Source organism: Podarcis melisellensis, assembly GCF_964234715.1.
Source record: "Podarcis melisellensis genome assembly, chromosome: 8".
In the NCBI taxonomy this organism is placed as follows: Eukaryota; Metazoa; Chordata; class Lepidosauria; order Squamata; family Lacertidae; genus Podarcis; species Podarcis melisellensis.
In genome coordinates, this window is record NC_138540.1 from 45,562,704 (window position 1) to 45,587,546 (window position 24,843).

General features: G+C 40.4%; 1 protein-coding gene and 1 long non-coding RNA gene across 3 annotated transcripts; both read left to right on the plus strand.

Moving 5' to 3' along the window:
* The first annotated feature begins 2,654 nt into the window (after positions 1–2,654).
* On the plus strand, positions 2,655–24,721 carry DYNC1LI2 (dynein cytoplasmic 1 light intermediate chain 2). 2 transcript variants are annotated; one of them, XM_081920357.1, is made up of 13 exons: positions 2,655–2,812; positions 7,354–7,427; positions 7,934–8,050; positions 9,292–9,522; positions 13,124–13,287; positions 13,986–14,079; positions 14,868–15,003; positions 16,101–16,212; positions 17,776–17,835; positions 18,406–18,447; positions 19,980–20,097; positions 20,915–21,031; positions 21,517–24,721. In XM_081920357.1, the coding sequence occupies exons 1-13, from the start codon at positions 2,682–2,684 to the stop codon at positions 21,621–21,623; spliced, it is 1,503 nt and encodes a 500-aa protein (XP_081776483.1). In that variant the 5' UTR covers positions 2,655–2,681; the 3' UTR covers positions 21,624–24,721. The 2 variants fall into 2 exon arrangements, with proteins under 2 accessions (XP_081776483.1, XP_081776484.1); XM_081920358.1 differs by having other exon boundaries at positions 2,796–2,812; positions 7,354–7,431.
* LOC309375082 lies at positions 9,531–12,874 on the plus strand. Its single transcript, XR_014170807.1, has 2 exons — positions 9,531–9,811; positions 10,040–12,874. It is a non-coding gene; the product is annotated as an uncharacterized lncRNA (long non-coding RNA).
* Positions 24,722–24,843: the final 122 nt, after the last annotated feature.

Here is a 24,843-nt window from a genome sequence, read left to right on the forward strand (position 1 = left end):
ATATAAATGTTCTTTAAAAATAAATATGAAAATGCTACACAAATGAAAAACAAGTTTATTGCTAAAACTTATCATTATACTTTAAATATGCATTTTGTGTTTATTAGGGCATTTCACTTTCTCAGTGGATAAAAGCATTTAAGGTATAACTGGTTTCCCCCTTGCCATTGCTACTATTACCCTTTCCATCCTGCCATTTCATAGTGAAACCTGAGTTCCAACAGGTTTCAGCTAGAAAATCCTCCAGAGCATTCAGGGATTCAGTCTTCATGTGTGGACCATTTGAATATCAAGGAAGGGTTCTTAACACCATCCCCAAATGCCCTGTCACAAAGACTAGGCATAGGACATGTCCTGCCACTTACATTGGGACAGTGATGTATGGGGACAAACCCATGGTTGTGGCCATGAAGTCCCAAACAGCTCTACATAAGGTGGTCCCCATTTGAATGTTTAAATACCCCAAAACAACAGTGCTGGGGTTCTCCTGTACCACCCCAGAAATCAATTTTGTTAGCTTGGGCAGGGATAATTTTGGGCAGCAGGGTGCATAATATAACAGTAGCATCCCAGTTTCATGTTTCTGATCCAGTATCTTTAAATCTGTTCTCCAAACACATGGGCCCTCCTGGTGAAGGAGATGGAATCTGTGTGGATCATGGCAACCCCCACGCCATCAGCCTATGCTGGTTCTGAACCAAATACTCAGGTGGACAGAACTGGGTAAGAGCAATCGCACCCCCAACTTGTCCACCCAGGTTTCTGTAATACATACTAGGCCAGTTCCTTCATCCAAGACTAAATTGTGGGTGGTTGCAGACTTGATCAGGCTGAATGGTTTATTTATTTAAAAGCATTAATTTTACTGCTTGATATTTAAAAAATCTCTAAACAGATGGTTGATAGAGCAACATAGATAATGTAGGCTGGGAGAAGAATCAGAAGATAGATCTGTCACCTATCTATCCCATCTTTTCCTTATCTGCTATGTCCAACCTCCAGTGCCCTGTCCCCCTGAGTATAACCATAGGCACCCCATTTCCTATTTCTCCTCTGATTTTACTCATATATTCTACAACCAATATCTCCCCATTCTCTCAAATTTAAGTCCGCACCCATTCTGAGAAATATTTTGCTACGAAATGAACAAGAAAAAGAAGTTCCTTTCAAGGCTGAATCTAGACGCATCAAATAAGCGTTTCAGTCAAACATGCTGCAAACTATGTATGAGAAACCGGGTTAGCAAAAATGGAATTCCACAACGCCATCTGATGTCAGTGTTAAAATGCTTAAACAGTGCATATAAAACATTTTTTCTTTGCCAATGTAGCTGAGTGCCCAGTCTAGGTTTCCAAAGTTTCAGGTGCAATTATAATAAAGTGAAGAAGTAATGCAAGATGATAATCTCTAATAATATAAGAATTGCCACAATATTAGAACTTGGTCCCTTTCCCTGTAGTAAGTATACAGCTCAACCGGATTCTTACACAGGGTCAGTAAGGCCAGTTTCATGTGGCATTCATCCAGAGGCCAGCCTCTAACCCTGGTGAGCAATCCTTATAGTGGTCACCTCTTTACCTACAGTTAGCCTTGCAGGGTGACCTGTAGGGAGTCACCTACAAAAACCCCTGGGTTGCCCTGCTGGTGGTGCCCTGCCACCTGTGGTGGGCTTTGGCTTTATGATCCAAGATTTGGAACTCTGCCAGGCCAGAAGCTGCCATTTATGGGTCTGAGTCCTCATAAGCCCTACTGTATACAGGGATAGTCCTGATAAACAAGCCTGCCTATGGCTTGTTTGTGATGTTTGCTGGTATTGCGCCCAGTCAAAAGGTGAAGTCGTCACCTGAGTTCTAAATCATTCCATCGAATGGGCGAATTTGCAAATCAGGCGCATTAAAAATTTTGACAGCTGCTTTGAGAACTTTGCCTGTTATAGTTTACAAACTTAATGCAGGCTTGAATTCGCACCTCACTATCTGTTATGACATGATGCAACTGTTCCATACTGCATACAATATTTGCTGTTCCATACACAGCATGTTCACCTAAGAAGTGCCCTGCAGCTTGCTCTCATCGTGCCAACCAGATGCCTAAGGAAAGCCTGCAAACATCACCACTAGCGCAGAAGCACCGTCCCACCCTTATTCTCCAGAAACTGGTGTTTTCAGCACCTTTGGGGCAACCCCTCATCTGTGACAGCATCCCTCCCTATACTCCACTAATGAGTGTAGATGCGATACACAATTTGTGAACATGCAAGCTTTCCAATCAATTTTGCCTCGACAATTGCGCCGCGTTCTTTTACGAAGCCTGGGCGTAGCCGGCAGAGTCTGCGCCGCTCTCCGTCTCCGCTAGGGGTCCCTGTTCCGCACAAACACTGGGCGGCGGCCCCAAAAAGCTTGAACTCATCGTCCAGAATCTGGTACCGTTCCTTAGGAGTCCAGGACGCTGCCTGACTAGAACGAAGCTCCCGTCCCCTCGTCGGGCAGGAGCGCCACCTTGAAGCTGCCACTTGGCCCCACGGAGAAGACTCTGCTAGAGGCGGCGAAGCGTGCCCACGAGAGTTGGGTGCGGAGAAAGGGCCCTGAGTGGGTGGCGGCGACTCGGCACCGGGCAGGACGCGCGGGGTCCTCGGCGCTGCGCGTGGGAAAGGCGGGGTCCTCTCGGCGGGGCCTGGGCGGATGAGGTCACTCTTTGTGGTGGCTGCCGTTGGCAAGATGGCGCCGGTGCTGGCGGAGAAGAAGCTGCTGGGGCCGGACGGGCCCGTGGCCGCCGAGTTCGCCAGCGAGGAGGACGAAGGGCAGAGCCTTTGGTGAGGAAGCGCGCTAGGCTGGCCTGGGCTCCTGGCGGCTCCTGGCTGCCGGCCTGGCATTGGCCAGGGAGGGGCAGCGGTTGCTCTGTCTGCCTTCCACAGTCCTGACGGGAACTGGGCTTCAGCGGTGGGCTCGGAGCCTCCGTGCTCCCGGGAGCAGCCGTTGCCGGGGCTCCGCCGGGTCTGCCTGGAGGCCCCAGGATCCCGCCAGTGGCTCTTTGACAGCTCAAGCCCGGCTCTGCCTAGTGTTGGGAGGGGCTCCTCGTGCAGTTATGAGCCTTGAGGAAGAAGGGCTGGTTGGGGTAGGAAGGGTCGCTTCTCCCTCCCTGTCTCTTTTTCGCTGTGCAATTACATAGGTGCATAGATGTGAGCCCTGTAGGCACCGAAGCCAAGAAGCTACGTGTCGGTGGGGTCCAGAGCATCCCTTTTCAAGTAGGATTATCTCTTCTCTGTCCCCCACCCCACCCCCGCTTTCCCTCGAAGGATTATGCAGCAGGGATCTCCCCGCCCCCCATGGAGGCCCAGGAACAAAAATGCAGCGTTACCCTCTTGTGCCCACTTAAAATGCGATGCCAGCAGCCCTAATCTTGACCTAGCTGGCAGCCATGGTTGTTGAAAAAGCTAATGAGATAAAATGACAGGCTCTGGGTTGCTTTGTTGATGATTACTTTCAGTGTGAATGCAGCAGAAACCCATGCCGTAGCAGGGCTGACTTCTCAAGTGTTCATGTGATGGTGGTTTAGATGAGCAGTGGATGCACTTTGTATTTTCACCCAGCCTACTCTCTTCGTATATTTAAAAACAACATTCCTACACTCAGACCCATCTATTTAAACAGAGAAAAATATCTAAACCAACGTGTGGTTCTAGCCTGACAGCTTTTGTCCAGGAATATTGTGCCAGGCTGAACTCTGAAGCATCTAGTGCTGGTCTTTCTTTTCTTCAATTGTAGATCTATAGAATTGAAAGGGACCTTGGAGGATATCTAGCCCAAACACCTGCTTAATGTAGAATCAACTACAGCACTCTGACAAAGGACTCTTCAAATGCTGCAGAACTGCCCACAGACACCTGCTTGATAGGCTGGGTTATAAAATCTTGGCGGCTTTAGAAGATGGAGTAGATTGAAAATGCAGTGCCAGTAAAATTAAAAATAAAAATTCTTTAAATTATAGAGTTAGAAGAGACCTAGGAGCCCTCCCCACTTAGTGCAGGATCTTGCAACTACAGCACCCCTGACATTGACTGTCCAGTTTTTTTATATATGCCTAGCTTAGGAAAGCCCACTTCCTCATGTGACAGTCGGTTCCACTGTCTATTGCCAATATGAAAATTACGCTAGCATTTAGACGAAATCTTTGTTCCCTGCATTTTCCCTCCATTGATTCTGGTCCTGTTCTCTTGAGCAATAGAGCTCCATCTGTTATGTGACAACTCTTTAGCTATTTGGAGATTGGTATTATACTTCCCCTTCTCTTCTTCAAACTAAACATACTTTTCAACCATTCTAAACAGAGCTTGGTTTCCAGACCTCTCACCATCCAGGTTGTCATCCTCTTAATGCTAGTTTGTCAATATCCTTCTTAAAAGTGTAGTGCCCAGAAGTGGACATAATGCTCTTAACTTGGAGAAATCAATTATGGCATTATCTTTTTTTGTAAGCAGCTTTGACTTTAATTTTAATAGAAAAAAGAGGTGCAAATACTAAACCAAATTATTATGAAATCATTTTTTCCTGTGAATATATTTGAGATTCTGTAGCCCCATTGTAAAATAGCTTAATTTATATTAAAAAATACCCTATATTGATCAACTATTTTTTTCATGCGTTTTCTCTTGTGCAGCACCTTTGTATCCAGTCTTCATTTCTAGGATTATTTTGTATTTTTTTGGTTGTATCTTAGCTCTTTTGTATATTTTGTTGTAACCTGCTCTGGAATTTTGTATGAGGTGTGGTCTATAAATAGCTTTATAAATAAATGTGTATGTTTGTTGGACTGCAAGATCAAGTTGCAGAACTGACCCTCAGCAAACACTACAGAAATTCATGCTCCCTTTATTCTTGTTTATGCTCAGGTGTTGGCATATGCACAATATTTTTAACAGTATTATGTAACTTCCCTTGGGAGTTTATAGGAATAGGTAGTAATAGTTACATTGTGATATACAAAGAGGCTGTTTCCAGTATCAGATACGGTCTGTGACCACTGAAGCATTATGGGTTCTGATTTTGCCTCTTGCAGTGGAGAGCATCTGAAAGCAATGCCACTGATTTATCTCCTGGGGGAATTTTACTATTGTGAAGGAGGTAGCATTATAACGATGTACTCCTGAGCAAGAGAGAGTATATCAGATCTATACAAACAAATACTAATAGGGCTATTGTGTTTTGTTTTATATGTGCAATCTGAGTGATTTAGTATGACATGGTCTTATTTATTTGGACAGATGCTTACTCTTGTTTTTCAGCTGCTACTGAAACCCTACATGTTTTGTAGAAGTTGGCCAAACCTGGCAGTCTGGCCTAAAAATGTCTCTTCCAGCTCCACTTCTGTGCTCTAGGAGAAGATCTAGAATTTGAGTAAAGCCACTCAGTAGAATTTAAAGTGAGGATAAAGGAAAGGCTAATGTGCACATTGCTAATGAGGTTTAAGTGGCTAGGGATTTGAGCATCTGTTACCCATGAGTGTCTGTGTTTGCATTCTGGTGGATACAGGTCTGCTGACATATTGCTAGAAGTATATCACAATTAGGAATACATTGAAAATTCCCTTCAGAATAGTGGTGCTCAGTAGTACTATTTCTCTCCCCCCTCTTTTTTTGAAATATTTTTTTTTACTGAGTTTCAATACTTAAGGAAAGCATTAGTTGTAGTAATAAAGAATCTGACGGTAGTAGCATTGCCCCCTCCCTGCATAGTGGAATTAGACAGCATTATCAGTGAGTTCTGCTTTTCTTGAAGATATATGTGTATATCTATTTAAAACAGAAAAAACCAGAAATTTCATCCACAGTAACTAAAGTGAAACTGGAAACTAAACAAGTGGTATTTTTTTTGCTTTTTAAAAAATTCATTTATTAAGCAAAACTAACAAGATTAGTGGACTTAAAATATACTACTATCATTTGAGCAATCAGCAGTGAATCAGCTGTCTTCAGAGTAGCAGAATTTCATGAGAGATCAGGTTTCCAAAAACACCTTTGCTACCAAGTGTCATTGCAGTGCTGCATAGACAAAAACAGCACATAACTCATCACACTTAGTGTTCCAGTCATGGTAGTTTTCTATTATAGGCCAAAACTGATGGATTGAGCTTTCTGATTGTATTGAAATAAATAATACATAATTTTAAGTGAAGACAACTTACATAGAATCATATAACATAACTGATTTAAATAAAGTTTCCTTGTACATTGTACATTTCCTGAACAAGCATGCATATCTAATGGTTGCTTTATTAAAAAAAAGGTTGGCAACAGCATAGAGCCTTTATACAATCTGGGAACATAATCCAAAACCTCTGGCCATGTCACCCACCTGCCTTTTGTACTACACAACTGTATCTATGTAGGGATGGCTGCGGGAGCTGGATTGTGATTTCTGTTTGGCCCTCTGTATACATGCAGGAGCACTAAGCAAGCTCACTTGGTAAGGGACATGCAACCCCTCTAGGCCCTCAGGACTCTCTCCTGGCTGCCCTACCCTCTTCCAGGCCACACCCTTCACTGGCTCTGCAGCATACCTTCTGCAAGTACTTTTGCCTGGCTGGAATGTATTATTGAACTGTGATAATGCTGTTTCCTTGCCTGGATGGAAGATGGAGAAGTGTCTGTGTGTGAACAGAAACCTATGACTTTTGCATGGCTGGAATGTAGCCTGTACGAAGGTAAAAGTTACATCTCTTACTCTGTCTTACTTCTTGCCCCATCCACTGCTGGAATATGGCACCTGGAAGGTCGCTCATGAGGGATTTGGTCCCTTTGGCTGAAGCAGGTTTCTCATTCCTCCTGACTTAATTGACTTGGAAGTCAGCGGATGATCCTAGTGAGTGATAGGTTGGTGTTTTCTGGGTTTTCTTTCAGCCCATAGTCTTTGTGCCAGGGCAGGGTCAGAGGTAAAAGTGTGTAAACCAATGGACACAGCTCTTACATTTGTACAAGAGGCTAAATTCCAGCCATGCAAAAGCCAGAGGTTTCTACACTTGCACATCCAACCCCTGACTGTCTCCATGTTCTATCCTGGCAAGCAAGAGGTATTATCACAGTTCAAGGACATGTTTCAGCCAAGCAAAGGCACTTGAGCAGGGTGCTGAACAGGACTGGTCACAGTGTGGCTTGGGGATAGTGGGAGGCCTGGAGAGAGTTCCAAGGGCAAGAGAGAGGGGCCTGTGGAGGGCTGCATTTGACCCCTGAGCATGAGGTTCTCCACCCCTGAAATACATAAACCTTTCCTGCACAGAAATGCCCTTTGACAGTTATTTTGTTTCATTTGATTTGTGTTATGTCTCAGACAAACTAATAAGTGAACTTGTTTTATGCAGGCACTCAATACTGAGTGAAGTTGCCACACGATCCAGGTCTAAATTACCCACAGGCAAAAATATTCTTGTCTTTGGTAAGTATCAGTGAGTAATAGTGGGAGATTCTTATGGGAATTCTGACACTGGATTACTTTTTAAAGACAAATTTAACTGAAGAACAAAATGAGCTGTTTAATTTAGTACACAGCCTATTTGGAAGCAAGTAATAAAATAATAGCCAGGCTAAAGTTGATCTTGTATCTTTTTTGTGCTGACAAAATATCTTAGATCTAATGTATTGACAAAAGAGCTTGTGGTGCATGTTAATAGCTTTAAGAAGATACATTCAAAATATTAAAGATGCAAATGTGACCTTTTTGTAGAGTAAGTGAAAGAGTAAGTTCAGCTTATGAATGTGAATTGTGATGCTGAAACCAAGAGAGTCTCTCTTTCCTGTAATGGGGCTGTTTTGCTACCCTATAACAGAATAAATGAGTTGTTTCTCCAGCGCCCACTAAATTCTCAGCTCGGAGGCTTGATCATTTTCTGGAAGAGATGAGCTTCTTGATGTTTGTTTTCTGCCCTCTAAACCTATTGGCAGGTGATGATGGCTCGGGCAAAACAACACTAATGACTAAAATCCAAGGAGCAGAGCATGGGAAGAAAGGAAGAGGCCTGGAATACCTGTACCTAAATATCCATGATGAAGACAGAGATGGTAATGTATTTGCCTTACTTGCATGTCTTGTGCTTAAAGTTGAAGGCTGGCCTCTTCTAAAGGGCAGCTGATTTTTCTACTGCCTTCTCAAAGCCTCTGACTATGCATGTTCACATGGAATGAAGTCTCAACAGTGTTCAACAGAGCTTAGTCCCATGTGAATATATGTAATAGTAGTAGTAGTAATAGTTGTTGTTGTTGTTGTTGTTGTTGTTGTTGTTGTTGTTATTATTATTATTATTATTATTATTATTATTATTATTTTGTACCCCGCCCTCTGACTGGGTTGCCCCAGCTACTCTAGGTGGTTTACAGCATATATTAAAACATAGTAAAACATTAAACCTTAAAAAGCTTCCCTATACAGGGCTGCCTTCAGATGTTTCCTAAATGTTATGTATCCTTAACATCTGATGGAAGGGCATTCCAAAGGGTGAGCACCACTACCCAGAATAATAATTGCAGCTGTGATTTAATCCATTTGTTCTTTATATGTTGAAAAATGCTCCCAAAATGATTCACCTCTGTTTTTGCTCTAGCCATGTGATACCCTTCATTAAATCCCTACACTTCTTATCCCCTCCTGGATACTGCACAAGACTTTTGTCCTCACTTGAAAATCCTCCATGGCTATCCACTTCTTATCTCTCTGCTCTTAATATCTTGGCATACTCATATTTGTGACTTTCTCAGTCAGCTCCAACAACATCAAGTTTCCTGCTCCCTGAAATGACCTTGATCTTCCTCTCTTTCTGTCTAGACATGTCCTTCCTTTATTTTCAAATCCCTCCTTTAAAAAAACCACTTTTTCTGTGAAGCCTTTGGAACAGTCGTGGGGAACACATGAGCCTCTAGATGTTGTTGGACTCTACTTCCCATCAGCCAGTGCCAGTATGGCCAGTGATCTAGAATGATGGGAGTTGTAATCCAGCAGCATCTCAAGGGCCATAGGCTCCCCATCACTGCTGTGGAGTAACCCTTAGTCCTAATATCCATTGTAGCTAAGCCAAATTGTGTGACTGCAATACACACATATACTATTATTTGCTTGATCCTGGTTCCAGTTCCTTCCTCTTCCTTTTTTGTCTCACTTGTGTTAAATTTGAGATAGGTGTCCCTGTGGGATTAAGGATTTGTCTTCTCATTCTTTGTAAAATGCCAAGTATATAGGTGGTGATGCTAATGCTGATAATAACTGTGGAAAATGATTTCTTAATGAGGACATCTCTCCTTCCTTTCAGATCAGACCCGTTGTAACGTCTGGATTCTTGATGGGGACTTGTACCATAAAGGGCTCTTGAAATTCGCTGTTTCAGCAGAATCGCTGCAAGAGACCCTTGTCATTTTTGTGGCAGATATGTCTAGACCATGGACTGTTATGGAATCCTTACAGAAATGGGCAAGTGTATTGCGTGAACATATTGATAAGCTGAAAATCCCCCCTGAAGAAATGAGAGATATGGAACAGCAATGTAAGTAATGCGAGACTGAAAGTTTATTTTGTATCCCTACAACTTTCGGGGATGATCGCTTTTAAATTAATATGCAGTTGCCTTATTGTAACTCACCAGTGGTCGTGTAGCCCATCATTGTCTTTATTCTCCCTGGCAGCAGTTCATGTTTGGGAGTCTTCCTTTCAGCTAGGCTTTGCACATGAATTGAAACGATATAGATAGTTCGGTGAGCATTGTGGCTGTGGGCATATGTTCTGGACTTGTTTAATGCACATGTGACTTGTAAAATGTCATTCCTATTACAGTGGTACCTTGGGTTAAGAACTTAATTCATTCCGGAGGTCCGTTCTTAACCTGAAACTGTTCTTAACCTGAGGTACCACTTTATCTAATGCGGCCTCCCACTGCTGCCACGCCGCCGCCATGCGATTTCTGTTCTCATCCTGAAGCAAAGTTCTTAACCTGACGTACTATTTCTGGGTTAGCGGAGTCTGTAACCTGAAGCGTCTGTAACCTGAGGTATCACTGTACAGAGTTTGGAATTGTGAGAACTCTGAGATTTGTAAACAAATCAAATACAGTTTCTTTTCCATATCCTTGCAGAACAAGGTGTGGAGACTTTGGAATAATATAGATAAAACATATATTTGGGGAGCAAGACACACTGAAGGCTGCTTAAGAAACTGACTTCATTACTTGCTAACATCATCAAGAGCTTATGTTGTTAAATATTATTTAGAAATCTCTGGCAAGAAGGTTGGTTAGCATGGAGATTGTTTATTATTTTACTCCATTTTCCAGCCAAACCTGGCTATCAGAACAGCTTACAATAATAATAAAATCCATTGCAAAATTTAAGAGAGTACCTAAGAGCAATAAACTAGTAAGTAATAATGACTATTAAATTCAGAGCAATGTGCACACATACATGGGGGGGGGGGGGTTTGATAGCAAATAATAGAACTTGTCTGGTTCTTAAAGTATCTCCACATCTAGAAGACTCTGATGGTCTATCTGTGCAAGCCCTACTAAAATATATTCATGTTGTACAGCTTCAGTCATGCTTGGTCAACAAAGGTAGACCCCCTGTGAGGTGGGAGAAGTGCAGTTAAGAGAATATGACTTGAGGTTTTTACATGTGAGTAATCATGGGTCATCAGTTAATGCATGCAGGAGTCCCGTAAGTTTTGAGGACAGTCAGAGTGAGGTATGGAACATTTCTGCACAGTGGCAGTTTGCTGAATTCCAGAAACAGGCATAATTTAAAGATAGTCAACTGTGAAACCAATAAACATCCTGTAGTGTTGGCTTTCCTGTCACTGATAGCATCAATTTCAAGGTTATAATACCCCAAGTTCATAAAAAGACTGTAAGGAGAACCACAGTTGCTACTTAGTATTCTTCATTGTGTGAGCCCTTAGGTATGCATAGTTGGTTGCTATATTGAAAACTTGAATCTGTATTTATATATTAATGCAATGAGGTGGAAAGTGTGCTCATGAAAATACCTATGCAGAATTTGTGCACAATAGAAATGTCATTTAAATAGATGATAGTTCAGGATAGGAGACAGTGGTATCTAATTGCACATTCCCTTGATAAGGTGTACAGTGCCGGAATGTTTTTCCACTGCACAGGGTTGGACTTATTACTGGAACTTGGAGAACCTCTCTTCACCATGCCGTAATGTTCCTGAAAATATAGTTCATTCATAGTATAGCAAGTTTGATTGAAATAAATGGTTTCTCATTGTCTGTCCCAAAGTTTTCTGACACTTTGCTTCTTTGTAAAGAAATGCAACCTGACAAGAATTTCCCGATGCTTTTGCAGACTTGCACATTAACGGTGCACTCATTTTAAACTAGTGGGACAATGTAAAAGGTGGCTGTCAAAGCTGTATTGTGCAGTTTTTTTAACCAATAGGATCCTATCAAATTCAGTGGGTAAAATAATCTCTTTCTTCCTACCAAGAAGTACATTTTGTATTGGGGATTACGTCACTCCATATCTGTCTCATGAGGCAAGTCATGTGCCAATGATGCCTATTGTGACCAAAGTCAATGCCTGTTTCTGAGCTTCAGCAAAATAAATTGCCATTTCTGTGTCTCCCCATTGTCACATTTCATGCAGTTTTTGTGGTGTTCATTCCTTTGCTGAAATGGAAGCTGCCAAGTAAACTGCTGAAAAATGCAGAGGGCAGAGCATTGCTGATTCTGTGCTTTTCCCCCACAGAAGGATCATTATACCTAAAGCAGCAACTAAGGGCAGCCTAAGGATCCTATTGCTGCAGCCCTTCCTTGACTCAGACACTCACCTCATTTCTAACATGCATCTCTGCTGCCAGTGGACAATTCTTGTCTGAGAGGCCTCCCTCCCTTCCAGTCCACACTACCAGGCTTCCCTGGTTTTCCACAACAGCGGAATGCAAATGTTGCTCCAAGAGAAGTAGCTGTGCTTAACTCTTGCCCACGATTTTAACTGTTACTTGCTCTGATTACCTCCCCTGTGGGTTAAGGAAAGAGAGCAGCAGCAGCGTCAGTGCCACAAGGCATTCCAGCACATGCCTACCTCACTTCTGCTTGTGGGGCCTGTTGGATGAGTTGCCAAGGTTCATCTACTAATTAGTGATAACATGTTTAATGGAATACCATTTCAAAGTCTGCTAATTTTTTTCTGAAATGGTGCAGTGTTGAAGTTTCAAACCAAGATGTACACAAATGGTCTCTGAATGCTGAATTAAAACTCATTACAGTAATGACTAATACTTTATGCAGGGAGACAGTGTTGCTTTATGCTAAAAAGAAAACTTGCAAGTTAAAGGCTGCATCTGCATTTCACAATAAGCCAGGATTCCTGGCTTATCCTGGCTTACTGTGAGTGACCAGCATGCTGGTGCATCCAGCTGGTTCACTTCCCCCACCCTTTGTGCAGGTGGGTAAAACTAACCAGGAACTGCTAGCCCGTTGTGATGTGGGAACCTGGGAGGAATCCTGGTTTGTTTCTTCCAAACAAGTCAGGATTTGTATGCTAACTTCAGACCTTTTTAAAAGCACCTTGGCTTCTTTGGGAACCATAGACCAGGATCCCGGGTTTTTTGCATGTTGTTAACTAGTCCCTCCTGGTCAGTTAGCTGGTCAATTGAAGGCTCATCTTCTCCTCTGAGAGGTAAACATTGTTTGGAATCTCACAATTGATATGTTGCTTCTTCTGTATTGATTTTGTTTATGAGTGTAATTTCTTTTAGACATTTTAATCTTTTAGTAACTCTTCTGTATTTTTGTTTGATTCTTTTGCAAACTTCCCTGGTATCCAAAAGGATGAAGGGCAGCTTAAAAAACAATAAATAGTTTTACTGGACCTCCACATTTTGCTTAACCTCAAAACATATTCCCCTATGCATAACTTTAAAGCGTGGTTTTCAAGTGGTGCTTGGCAGCAAAGAGAATTCCCTCTTATCTCCCCTCGTCTCCAGGCTCTGTGTGCCCACCAGATAGGTTCCAAAAGGTTGAGGGACCCTCCAAAGTGGAAGGGGCAGGAATGAGAAATTACCCTCACCCAGTGCTGTATATCACCCACAGTATTTTATAATTACATGTAAAACTATTCTTTTTTATCATAGTTGTGAAGGCTTTTCAGGAATATGTAGAACCTGAAGATGGGTATCAGGGGTCACCGCAGAGAAGAGGCCCATCAGGACAAGATGATGAAAATGTAATTCTACCACTTGGAGATAATGTTCTGACTCACAACCTCGGCATCCCTGTGATAGTAGTTTGTACAAAGGTAAGCTTGAGCTCTCGTTTACTGGCAATTCTTGGAAAGTATTTTGGTTATTGCTAATGATATGTTTTATTGCCCTCTTGCGTTTCTTGTGATCCTGATATACATTGTGAGTGTTTGTCACTGCCCATAAAAAAGAGTGTAATTGTCAGTATTTGTGTGTTTATGTAAAAACATTTGGATTTTTAGTATGTCTGGGAAGAGCATTGAGTGCAGTCCATTTCTTTCTTCAGGATTCTCTATTCTATTAGTTATTATCCATATTTTCAAATCTGTAAAATGTCTCTCAGTTAAATTCAGAGAATGGAAGATCAGTTTCTAATCTTATACACACGCACCACAGAAAAGCCCCAAACTTTAAAGTGTGATCAATAGTTGTAAACTTTTATCTTCTGAAGCATGAATATGCAAATTAAAATACCTTTCTGAATTTGTTTCAAAGCTGAGGAGTAAGGTGTCTTAAAGTATGTGATGTCTATGAAGTTTAAATGTGTGCTTTTGTGATATTTTAGTAAAAGATATTTTGTCTGTCCAAACTTGATGGTATACAATATCTGATGGCTTTTGAAGTATTTTGCTTAATGACCCCAAACCAAGCTTGCTTTGAACACTAATTTATGCAAAAGTGTGTATTTTCTGCACACATTTTCCACTTCAGGCTTTTAGAATTCTTAAGACTTTTCTTTGTGTTTCTTTTTCAGTGTGATGCAATGAGTGTATTAGAAAAGGAACTTGACTACAGAGAAGAACATTTTGACTTCATTCAGTCGCACATTCGTAGATTCTGCTTACAATGTATCTTTTTCTTACTTGAGCATAAGTAGTGGAATAAAAAACAGTGCCATATTGAGTGCTGTCACTTTACATAAAGCTCAGTATTCCATCATCTCAACCCAAATGTATGGTCTGCGTCTATTTTTCCCTCATTATTGAAAAAAATCATTTGTTTCCTGTATATTTCATTTTTTGTACTGCATACGTAAAGACGAACACTTTATCTCCACACTTTATTTTTCAGTAGTAGCCTGGCAGCCTTTAAGGACTGATCAATTTGCTCAATCTTATATTTTTTAAAAAATTTTTACAACTAACAGTGCAATTCTCTGCATGTTTATTCAGAATTAAATCCCACTATGTCCATGCTTGCTCCATTTTTACATATTTACATTGAACATGGTGGGTCTTGGTTTTGAGTAGACATGCATAGAATTGTGCTGCATTAGTTAATTATAAGTAGGAATTAATACACGTATTATATGATATATACATATATTAGTAAATACTGTGGATCGCTTAGGAATGGCACTTTCTGTTTAAACCTAGCAGATTGCTTTTAGTCATGTTGCCACCTTAATTTTTTTACTTTCAAGCTCTCTGTTCCCTTTGTATTTCATTAGACACTGAAATGTACAGCCCATTTCATGTTAAGGAATTGCACATAGGGCCCATCCCATTACAGTATTTCAAGTATTTCATTTCTGGAAACTTTGCTCTGTTTAAAAAACATAAAATGCAAATTTAGCAGATTAATTTCAATTGATCTTAATAACATTTTCAAAGTTTTCCTTAATGCAAATTAATAGATGGTGCAGCCTTGATCTATTCATCAGTTAAAGAGGAAAAGAATCTTGATTTGTTATATAAGTACATTGTACATAAAACATATGGCTTTCATTTTATCGCACCTGCCTTAGTGGTAGAAAAGGATGCAGTTTTCATGTAAGTAGAAGAGCAATTTCTTGTACATTTACACTAAGACTTGAAAATCCCCTTTAATTTGAGAATAAGATGAGGGGGGGGGCTGATGGATGAAAAGGAGACACTGTAGTAGATTAAACATAAATAAGATAGCACAATATATATACAACTCTTAATCATGCTAGCCAGAAGTCAGTCTACGTTGATTTAATGGAAGTTCCTTTCCAATAAGAACACTCAAGATTGCATACTTACTGCCTGAACTTTAGAACTGCTTTTCTGAAGCACCAGGTTATATTATCTGATGTGGAGTTGCTGTTGTTTCTGCAAGGAGACAAGTGTCTCCCCTTCCCATTGCCACCGTGAAGTGGAATAAGCTGCTCTGGTGCTTCTCCACCCCTGAGTGTCTTTTGCCACAGTTGTGTCATGCAAGGATAGTAGTGCTGCTCAGGAAAAATTAAGTTAATACGACTCCACATAACATTCTCTTTGGGATATTTGGCCAATATAAAGGCCACTTCCAACACAAACCATACATTCATTTGTGTGTTATATTTCTGTCTCCTTCCTCCCCAAGGAGTTGAGGGCTCACCTGATTACAACTGATCATAAGGAAAGGGGTGATGGTTTTGTGGCAGGTTGCACCAGATTCATCCTTGCTTCTAGGCATAGGTGCAGTTCTTCAGTTGTAAGGTCACTTCACACAGCACAGTTTTAAAAGTATAAATGTGATCAATGCAGGTACACTTAGAGCCAGGATTGGCTCCATCTTCCTGCTGAGTGTGTGCTTGCCAGTGCACCCAGATGTTCTGTAGTGCTTGCAGTTGACTGTAAGGTGATCCAGGGAATTGGTCTCTTTTGGTTTCCTGCATTTCACAGTAATGTGAATTAGCATTATACTTCTTACTTCATTGAGGACAGTTTTGCTTTGTGGGAGAATGAAGAATGTCCCGTTTAATGTACAACAGTGTAATAACACTTTTTCTGTATTTTTCTCAAATGCGAAAAGGCAAGCTAAACAAATATTTTCAAAATGTACCTGTGCCAGTCACCATTATGCTGTACTTCTGAAAAAGAGGATGTGCTGATGTGCTGACATGAATCCTTTCTCTTGCTAGACCTGCTGGCTGGGACAATGAAAAGAAAATTTCAATTCTACATGAAAACTTCACAACAGTGAAACCAGAAGATCCATATGAAGACTTCATTGTAAAACCTCCTGTAAGAAAGGTAAGCACCATTGAATTATATTTTACTTTATCAAGTGTGCAGGGCTGTAAGTGACCACTACATTGAATTCAGTATCCTGAGCCATGGTAAGAATGCTAAGCCAATAATTTGACTTTATAAACTGCCACCCTCATTTTTTTGCCTAGCCTACAGTATTCCTTTTACTTTTGTAACTCTTTGGGGACTGCAGTGAGGCAGGTGTACTGAAGTCTGATTGGACTAATGCAAAAGGTTTCAAAAGCAAACAAAACACAGCTCTCAATCCCTGACAAAATGTAGTACATTGCATTTCCATATGACAAAAGAATAGTGGCTTGGATCCAATGTACTATGAGTAGAAGAAAATTGATTAATGTAGTTCTAAATACATCCTGGTGCAAGCTTTAGCTGTAGACTGCTTGCTGTGTATTTGGTGTATGTATGCAGTGTATTTGGGGTTGTGTTACAATATGTGAAATTGAATCAGGATGATAGGAAATTTAGCATGTGACCTGTAGTCTGAAACCCCCCCCCCAATGCATAGGCTCAAACTCTTCCAGTAGATCAGCTCTGTCTAAATCATAATTTCCCATGGAGTTGTTGGCAGAACAGCTGGTCCTGGATTTTTATTAATCTTAATGTTTAAAGCAACATATTTTAAAATATGTTGTTCGTACTTGGAGTAGCTTCTTTTAAATTAATTGACTTCCAAGTCTACAGTTTGCAGGGGGTCTGCTCTGAGGATGAGTTAGTTGAATACCACCCTGCCTTTTAAATTTTGTAAACTGCCTAGGGAATGTTATTGATACACATTTAAAAAATAATGATGCACAAGAGGAGGCCAGGTCACAGACTCTATATATATATACTGAATCTGTCTTCAAGCCCTCCAAGTTGGAAATCCTCTCTTTAACCAACAAACAGCCTACTACTGCTGCCATGTGTTTAAGGACCTAATGGATTTAGGGTACTAATCCAACAAGAATTGAATACTAATTGGGGTACTTCTCCCCCCCCTTCTGAAACCAGCCAAGCAAGAAAGGAGTCAGAAAGAATTGCAAGGAGTTGTTGTGTCCAGAAGCTTCCACATGCTCGCTGTCTTCCTGTAGCTTCCATGGCTCGTACAGCCTTCCCAACATGGTGCTTTCTAGATCTTTCATACTAAAGCTCCCACCAACTGACCATTGACCATGTCGGCTGCGGCTGATGGGAACTGGAGTCACAAAACATTGAGGGGGCTCTAAGTGTGGGAATGTTGGCATAGCAGCTGTGGTACTAAATTTTAGCTGCTAGGAAGATAATCTCTCCGGCTGTGCCTGCTGCAGGATTCCCTCACTGGAGTTGCATGCATGTAAGAACACAAACACACACACACACACACACACACACACACACACACACACACACGTCTACTACATAACTTGTGTCAGACAGCAGAGAGCAGGAATTATCCCAGATTATTAGGACACTGAAGGGATAATTTACTATATATACACCTTTCATGGTAATGCCCCCCCTTATAATTTGTGCAGCCATTTTTTGTTTATAATGAAGTTTTCTGTGTTTTATTCCTCTTCTCATCAGTTAGTTCATGATAAAGAACTTGCAGCGGAAGATGAACAAGTGTTTCTTATGAAGCAGCAGGTAAGAAAATAACATATAGCCAGAATTACTTTTCCTTTGCTGGCAGGTGGGGAGGAAATCTCTTGGGGAGGCCTCTCCCATGTCTCCACTGCCTCCCCTGACTCCTCCAGGCAAGTGACTGGTAGAAGCCAGCAGAAGAGAGGAGGAGGGAGACAGAGGGAGATGCTGGCAGAAGAAAAAGGCTGAAATGGACTGCAGCTGAGCTGAATTTGCATGTTAAATGTGTATAAGATACGACTCAACTTTATCACATGAAGCATTTAACAACAGCACGAGGAATTCCATAGCATCTTGAGAAGCATATGTCAACAGTTTCATTTTTGCATAAACGTGACTCTTGTAACTTAACCCCCACTTATTATGTAATGCAACTACTGCAGAATCCTACCTCTTTTCCTGTTTAATTCTGGTGCCCTCTAGTGATATCATTTGGGAATAACTTTGTAAAAGTGTCAGAATCACATTGAGTAAGGTTAAGCTCAAGTTCACAAGATAGCATCATTGCCACATGTTTTTAAATTTTGGGACATTTCCCCCTAGTATATTTAAGAGCTCTTTGTTCTTTTTCAGTCTCACCTTGCCAAGCAGCCAGCCACACCTACAAGAGCTTCTGTAAGTATGTGTTTGTAAGAAAGTAATTTGTAGTTTAAAATGTAACACAGTTGACGCTGTGGGCTAAACCACAGTGCCTAGGGCTTGCTGATCGAAAGGTTGGCAGTTCAAATCCCCGCGACAGGGTGAGCTCCCGTTGCTCAGTCCCTGCTCCTGCCAACCTAGCAGTTCGAAAGCACGTCAAAGTGCAAGTAGATGAATAGGTACCGCTCCGGTGGGAAGGTAAACGGCATGTCCGTGCACTGCTCTGGTTCACCAGAAGTGGCTTAGTCATGACCCACAAGCTGTACACTGGCTCCCTCGGCCAATAAAGCAAGATGAGCACCACAAACCCAGAGTCGTCCGCGACTGGACCTAACGGTCAGGGGTCCGTTTACCTTTACCCTTTAATTAGTAGTTTAAAATGTAAGCATGAGCCCCATAGCCTGAATGATTGAAATTAACAAACCTTACTACAATGCTTGCTTAGTATCTTTTTGGAATATTGCATGCAGTTTATGCATAACATTTTAAAAAGTATCCCAAGCAACTGAAGGTGTTTTGCTATTCTGTTACACTATGTGAATAGATCATTTTACCAGTTGAATACATTTACAAATCTGTGCTAAGGTATACCCAAAAACTGATACTTGAAATTGACAAACTTTTTACAGTGATAAATGGGGTATCATTGAAAACATGCAACTTCTACAGCAAACTCCAGAGTTCTCAAAATGATATATGGGCAGTTGACTAGGGAAGCACAAGCTACTAAATAAAGTGGGAGGAGAACATCGTCTGCTGCGTATATGTAAAGAGATTGAACATTTAAAAAGAGAAAGGCAAGAAAGAAATAAAACACACTGCAGGGGGAACCCATTCTGAGAACTTAGTAGGCTGCATTGGGATGTAACAGTAAGCTCTGGGGTACAGTTACAGTTCATTTTAAGAATGCTTTGTTTAACTGTGCATGAGCTGTGTGTTGGTGTGTGCAGTTAAAGCTCTCCCACTTCACCCTTAGTTGAGTAGGGAAGCAAACTATGAAACAGCAGGCTTAGTGTTATGTGTGAGGCAGTGCTCGTGGTTTATTTCTCTCCAAACTAGCCATGATCAGGAAGCAGAGGAAGGGAGGAGCAGAGTGGGAGTGCTCAAGCTGCATGCACAGGTAAACTAGTCATATTTTAAACAAAGCACACTCTGTGGATTAATGTTATGTCTGAACGCAGCCAGTATCACTCAAAAATAGTGGAAGCTCTAAAATTTAACTGATAGCAGTTTTCCTTATATTTCACTAAACCCAAACATAAAGTAATTTATGCAATTAGATTTGCAATTGAAATTTTACTTTTAAATTGCAGAGAGCTGCTACTTTTTTTTTTTTGGAGAAAATATAAATTGCTGTTGCTTCCTCAATTCTCTTTAATCTGGAGAAGTTCACTGGTGTAATTTGGGAATCTCTGAGCAAAGAAGTGCTGGAGTACACTTTAGCAGTTGCATTTTTTTCCTTTTTTCCTTTATTGTTAATTGCATTGTTGCAATTTGTGATTGTCCAGGAATCTCCTGCACGAGGGCCTTCCGGATCACCAAGACCCCAGGGCAGGGCAGGCCCTGTCACTGTCCCCAGTGCCTCGCCAATAGCATCTGTTAAGAAGCCAGATCCAACAATTAAAAGTATGCACTGCAACTCAAACAACCTATTTTGTTTGTAATCTTTTCTTGGAACACTGAGCTTGTTAGATGAAAGGCAGATACTAATTTAGTGATAAAATCAAATATTCATGTGGCATACTCAGTGGGCAGCTGTTGGGGCTTTAAAATGTTTTTTAAGTTATCAGGGATGGAGAGAATTATGAACAATACTTGCATCCATAGTTTAATAATATAACTATAATAATCTCCTATAATAATAATATAATTATAGCAGAAAAATTCAGATTTCGTTGACTATTAAAGTAATGGGATTTAATATATTATTGCCACAGTTTAGGACCCAACAAGGAAGACAGTTTTATTTCTGAATGGAAGTGATGACCAGTTTTGCTAGAAGAGCCAGTAAATTGGGAAGCAGGAATAAAATATAAGACAATATACAGTGGTACCTCGGGTTAAGAACTTAATTTGTTCTGGAGGTCTGTTCTTAACCAGATGATTAATGGGGCCTCCCGCTGCCGCCGTGCTGCCGCGGCGCGATTTCTGTTCTCATCCTGAAACAAAGTTCTTAACCCAAGGTACTATTTCTGGGTTAGCAGAGTCTATAACCTGAAGAATCTGTAACCTGAGGTACCACTGTATTTTAATATGTTTAATTTTTTGTATAGACCTCTTTGAAAAGGGAATGGGTTGATATGCCAGTTAGGAATTACATTCTTTGTAACATTCGTTTCCCTCCCACCCATCATTTTATGCCTTTCGTATATTTTGAACATAAAGGATTGTTAATCTGCCACAGTCCTGTGTTTTTAAACTTTTCTCACCTCCTTTTAATTAGATAATGCTGCAAGTGAAGGTGTGCTAGCCAGCTTCTTCAACAGTCTCTTGAGTAAAAAGACTGGCTCTCCTGGGAGTCCTGGTGCCGGAGGAGTGCAGACCACAGCCAAAAAATCAGGTACTGTCTGAAGCCTAATGCAGCACTGGAGGGGCCCTAGCTCAGTGGTAGAACATCTGCTTTGCATGCAGAAGATCTTATGTTCAATCTGTAGCATCTTCAGGTAGGCCTGGGAATGTCACCTGTCTGAAACCCCGAAGGGCTGCTGCGAGTCAGTGTAGACAATACTCAGATTGTTCAGTATAAGGAAGCTACCTATGCTTCTAAAAGCATTAATATTTTTTTCATATTAACTTACTCTGCATAGAACATACTGAAATCCATGGATGGTTGGCTAATGTCATAGCCAAATATTTTAATAAATAAATGAACCTAGAGTTGTGTCTCACAGAGAAATAAGCCGTTCCCAGTCTACGTTATCCACACCTTGCTTTCTGTTTATTGTTGTGATTCTAGAATCTTCCACGACAACATAGAAAGCATATTTGCAACTCTCTTATTATTTGAGTGCTTTGGCTGAAATAGTAACCTCAATTTTTCTTTAGGTCAAAAAACGGTTTTGACGAATGTCCAAGAAGAACTGGATAGAATGACTCGCAAACCAGACTCTATGGTAACGACCAACTCCTCTCCGACAGAGAACGAAGCTTGATTAATGCTTGAACCTGCATATGTAAATGACCAAATAACTATGTACATTGATCTGATAAGACCAGGAGTTCTCTGCTATGGCAGATGCTATAAGTTTTTCTTGGGGCAGGGGGAAATGAAATTTAACCTTCATTGGCTTGTCCCAGTATCAAGTGCACATTCAGGAAGATTTGCATATAAAATTCCTCTGTTTTAAGATAACCATTTTAGAATATAAATAGGGCAATTCTCTTGATTTGGGTGGCAAACAAGGTGCAGCTGCAATTCCTAGGGAAGAGCACAGAGAAGTGAGATGCGGGATTCCTGTTGAAAAGCCACCAGTGGCTGCTGGCACTAAGGATTAATGAAGTCCCCTTTTCCAAGTATACTGGAGTTGGCCATTCAAAACATATTTATACTTGGAGAATCTGGTGTAGTAGAGTGATGGTTAGATGAAGAGAGTGTAAGATGCTGCATTTAAAATAAGTGCAAGATCTGGCTCAGAAGTGAAAAGTATGTTGGACAGACTGGAGAAAAGCAGTGTTAATACATCCTGTGTTGAATAGAGATCAGATAATCATGTTTTAAAAACAAAAGCCTTTACAATTGGAAAGTGTCCAAAGCTTATATGCTGAGTATCATGGGAATTTTTCTTCTTATAAATTGCATTTTTGTTTTTTTGTTTTAACAAGAAGCTACATGAAATGTGGTGGGTGCCCTTTTTGTCACAGCTGACACAGGGAGAAGCTTGTTTAGACCAAGTGCCTGGCACAGTGACTGATGTCTTTTGGAAGGTGCTTGAACCTCTTGTGCACTGTAGTACAAACAGTCTTTGTTTGTTTGTTTGACTTTACTTTGAATAACTCAGTAACTTTTTATAGTAATGTTTAATTTTGAATCCTGTTTTCTCATAGCTTCTGCCTTGGGTTTTTTTCCCTTTTCTAAATGCCAATCACATGGCCTGTTAAGAGCAATGAGTGACATATCACTTTCCCATGATGAAATGTGTTATGAAATACAAATCTTTATTTTAGTAGCTGAAAACTCAGTCCTGCCTTAAGGTTTGTGAAACCTGTAATAATTTTCTTATAGGCTCCCAAAAATTTTGTTCCACTTCGCAGTAAATTACAAGTGTTTGTAGGTTTACATTGTTAAAACATAGAAACTAATGACTTAATTATAGCCCTTTAGTGTAGCCTTTTAAATGTGGAAAGGAATCTTACAGTTGTCCCTCATTGCTACTCAAATAATTACCCATGGCCAGCTTGAGCTATGAAAGACTCCCACAGTTAACTGAAATGGCACTTTTGAGTTTCTGTACAATATATTTAAAAAAGAAACACTACCTTGCATTATAGTACTAAACATCTTTGTAATCAACACACAGAAGGGAAAAAACCACCGTATGAATTATGCAGAGTTTACTTTTTATTGATAAGAATTTGTGTGTTATGCTGAATCTTGTTTCTGAATAGAACACCCCTAATATTTATATATACATACATATATATATTGTTAAATATACAGAATGAATTGACCACTAACACAGTACTGGATGTAATTTCAAACCCTGTGTTACATCAAGAGGCCGTCTCTTTGTTTTTGTAAGTCTGTCTAACACTACCTAGAAAGCTAAGAGTATTTACTTGCATTAACTTAAAAGCATGTTTACTTGTGCCAGTTATGTGTTGTTATTTTCCTTCCCTTTTTTTTTACATTTTTATAATTTCAGAACCTGTTACATCCACAGTTGCCTGTATCTTAAATTGACGAGTTTTTGGTTGGGGCAATTTGGTGTGTGGTTCTGCTGGCATATGATTTGCCAGATGTATGTTAAAGAAAACTGTGGCCACTCTAGCAGATGTGACTTGCATCCTGTCCTCGTGGCGTGCAGCTTATTATACCGTTAGGCAGCTGCACATTTTATGCCATGCATAAGTGCATGGCGTGTTGGGATGGTTAAGTTCATGCTGGGTTCTAGCACAGGGAAATTTACCACTGTCTCAATCTCCTTGCCACATGTGCAAAAGGCATAGAACCAGCCTTATGATTGGCTGGCCAGTCTAGAGCTGATTTTGGCTGCCTAGAGATAAAGCATAACATATTGGAAACAAGTATGTTGGACAAGCAAGTGTTTTGTGATGGTATGGGGTTCCAATGCAAGCCTTCAGTACACAACTGCCTCTTTCTGTTCATGTTTTGTCATTTATGCAGATAATTCACTTTGTATATCAACAATGTGTACAAGTGGCTACTGGGGTTTTTGTTGTTTTTGTTTCTTCATTTTCATAAAATGAATGTTAGAACTGCTGCAAATGAGCAAAAGCCAGTAACATACCACTTTCCAGTTGTGCAAAAGAGTGCTTGGATCCAAACAGAAGTTGATTTCCCACCTCTACTCGGATAGTGCTTAAGGAAACTCTGCAAGTGAATGCTCCTAGTTTCTCAAAGGAAGAAAGCTGTAAGTAATGTAGTGTTTTTTGGTTGCCAAAGTCTAGCAACTTTGGAAAGCTGCACAGTTGTCTTTTCTGGTGTTCTTAAGCATTGGAACCAAAGGCCAAACTGCAAAAGCCTTTACATTTTAAAAATACAATTAACTTTATTTTTCAGGATACACTTGTATGGTAGACTGTTAAAATTATTACATGGCTATATTTATATACGGTATATTGATTGCATCTACTGTTCATGTTTAAAACTTAAAGTAATAATCTATTCAACTTGAAGAGAGAAGGCAAATATAAAGGATTAAGGATTGGCCCTCCATCAAAATGCTATGTTTATGCTGCTTGATTTTTTTTTAAAGTTTGCACTTTTTATTGGCATTTTAAAACTTGTTTAAACTGAACAGAACTTGTTGTATTTTATTTAATTTAACTACATTGAAAGTGACTGAACTTAACCATATCCATGCTGTAAATGAAAGTTCACTCTCCTATATGACTAAGTTTATTGATGTTTTTAACTTCCAATGAGGACTGCAGATGTATCCAACACAACCCTTAGTCCAGTTGTATGGCTTTAACCAGGTGCAGTCATGTGGAATCTTGCTTTCTAGTGCTGGCAAAAATGAGGACATGTTCTTTAATTAATGGCTTCAATAAACACCAACCAAGACTGCTTTACCAGTGTTGAGTTGCTCATTTTTACTAAGCAGGGCAGTTCTCAAATTGTGGTTTGAGGCAAAGGATGTTTTGACCTTTATATACAATAATTTGTTTGTATGGCTGCCTTGCAGTGCA

What these genes read in the sequence shown, in the direction of transcription:
- DYNC1LI2 (XM_081920357.1), top strand. Translation starts at nt 2,682, where the DNA reads ATGAGGTCACTCTTTGTGGTGGCTGCCGTTGGCAAGATGGCGCCGGTG. An exon ending in CCATGATGAAGACAGAGATG is followed by an intron (nt 8,051 to 9,291) that starts GTAATGTATTTG and finishes CCTTCCTTTCAG; the next exon opens with ATCAGACCCGTTGTAACGTC. An exon ending in GACCACAGCCAAAAAATCAG is followed by an intron (nt 21,032 to 21,516) that starts GTACTGTCTGAA and finishes ATTTTTCTTTAG; the next exon opens with GTCAAAAAACGGTTTTGACG.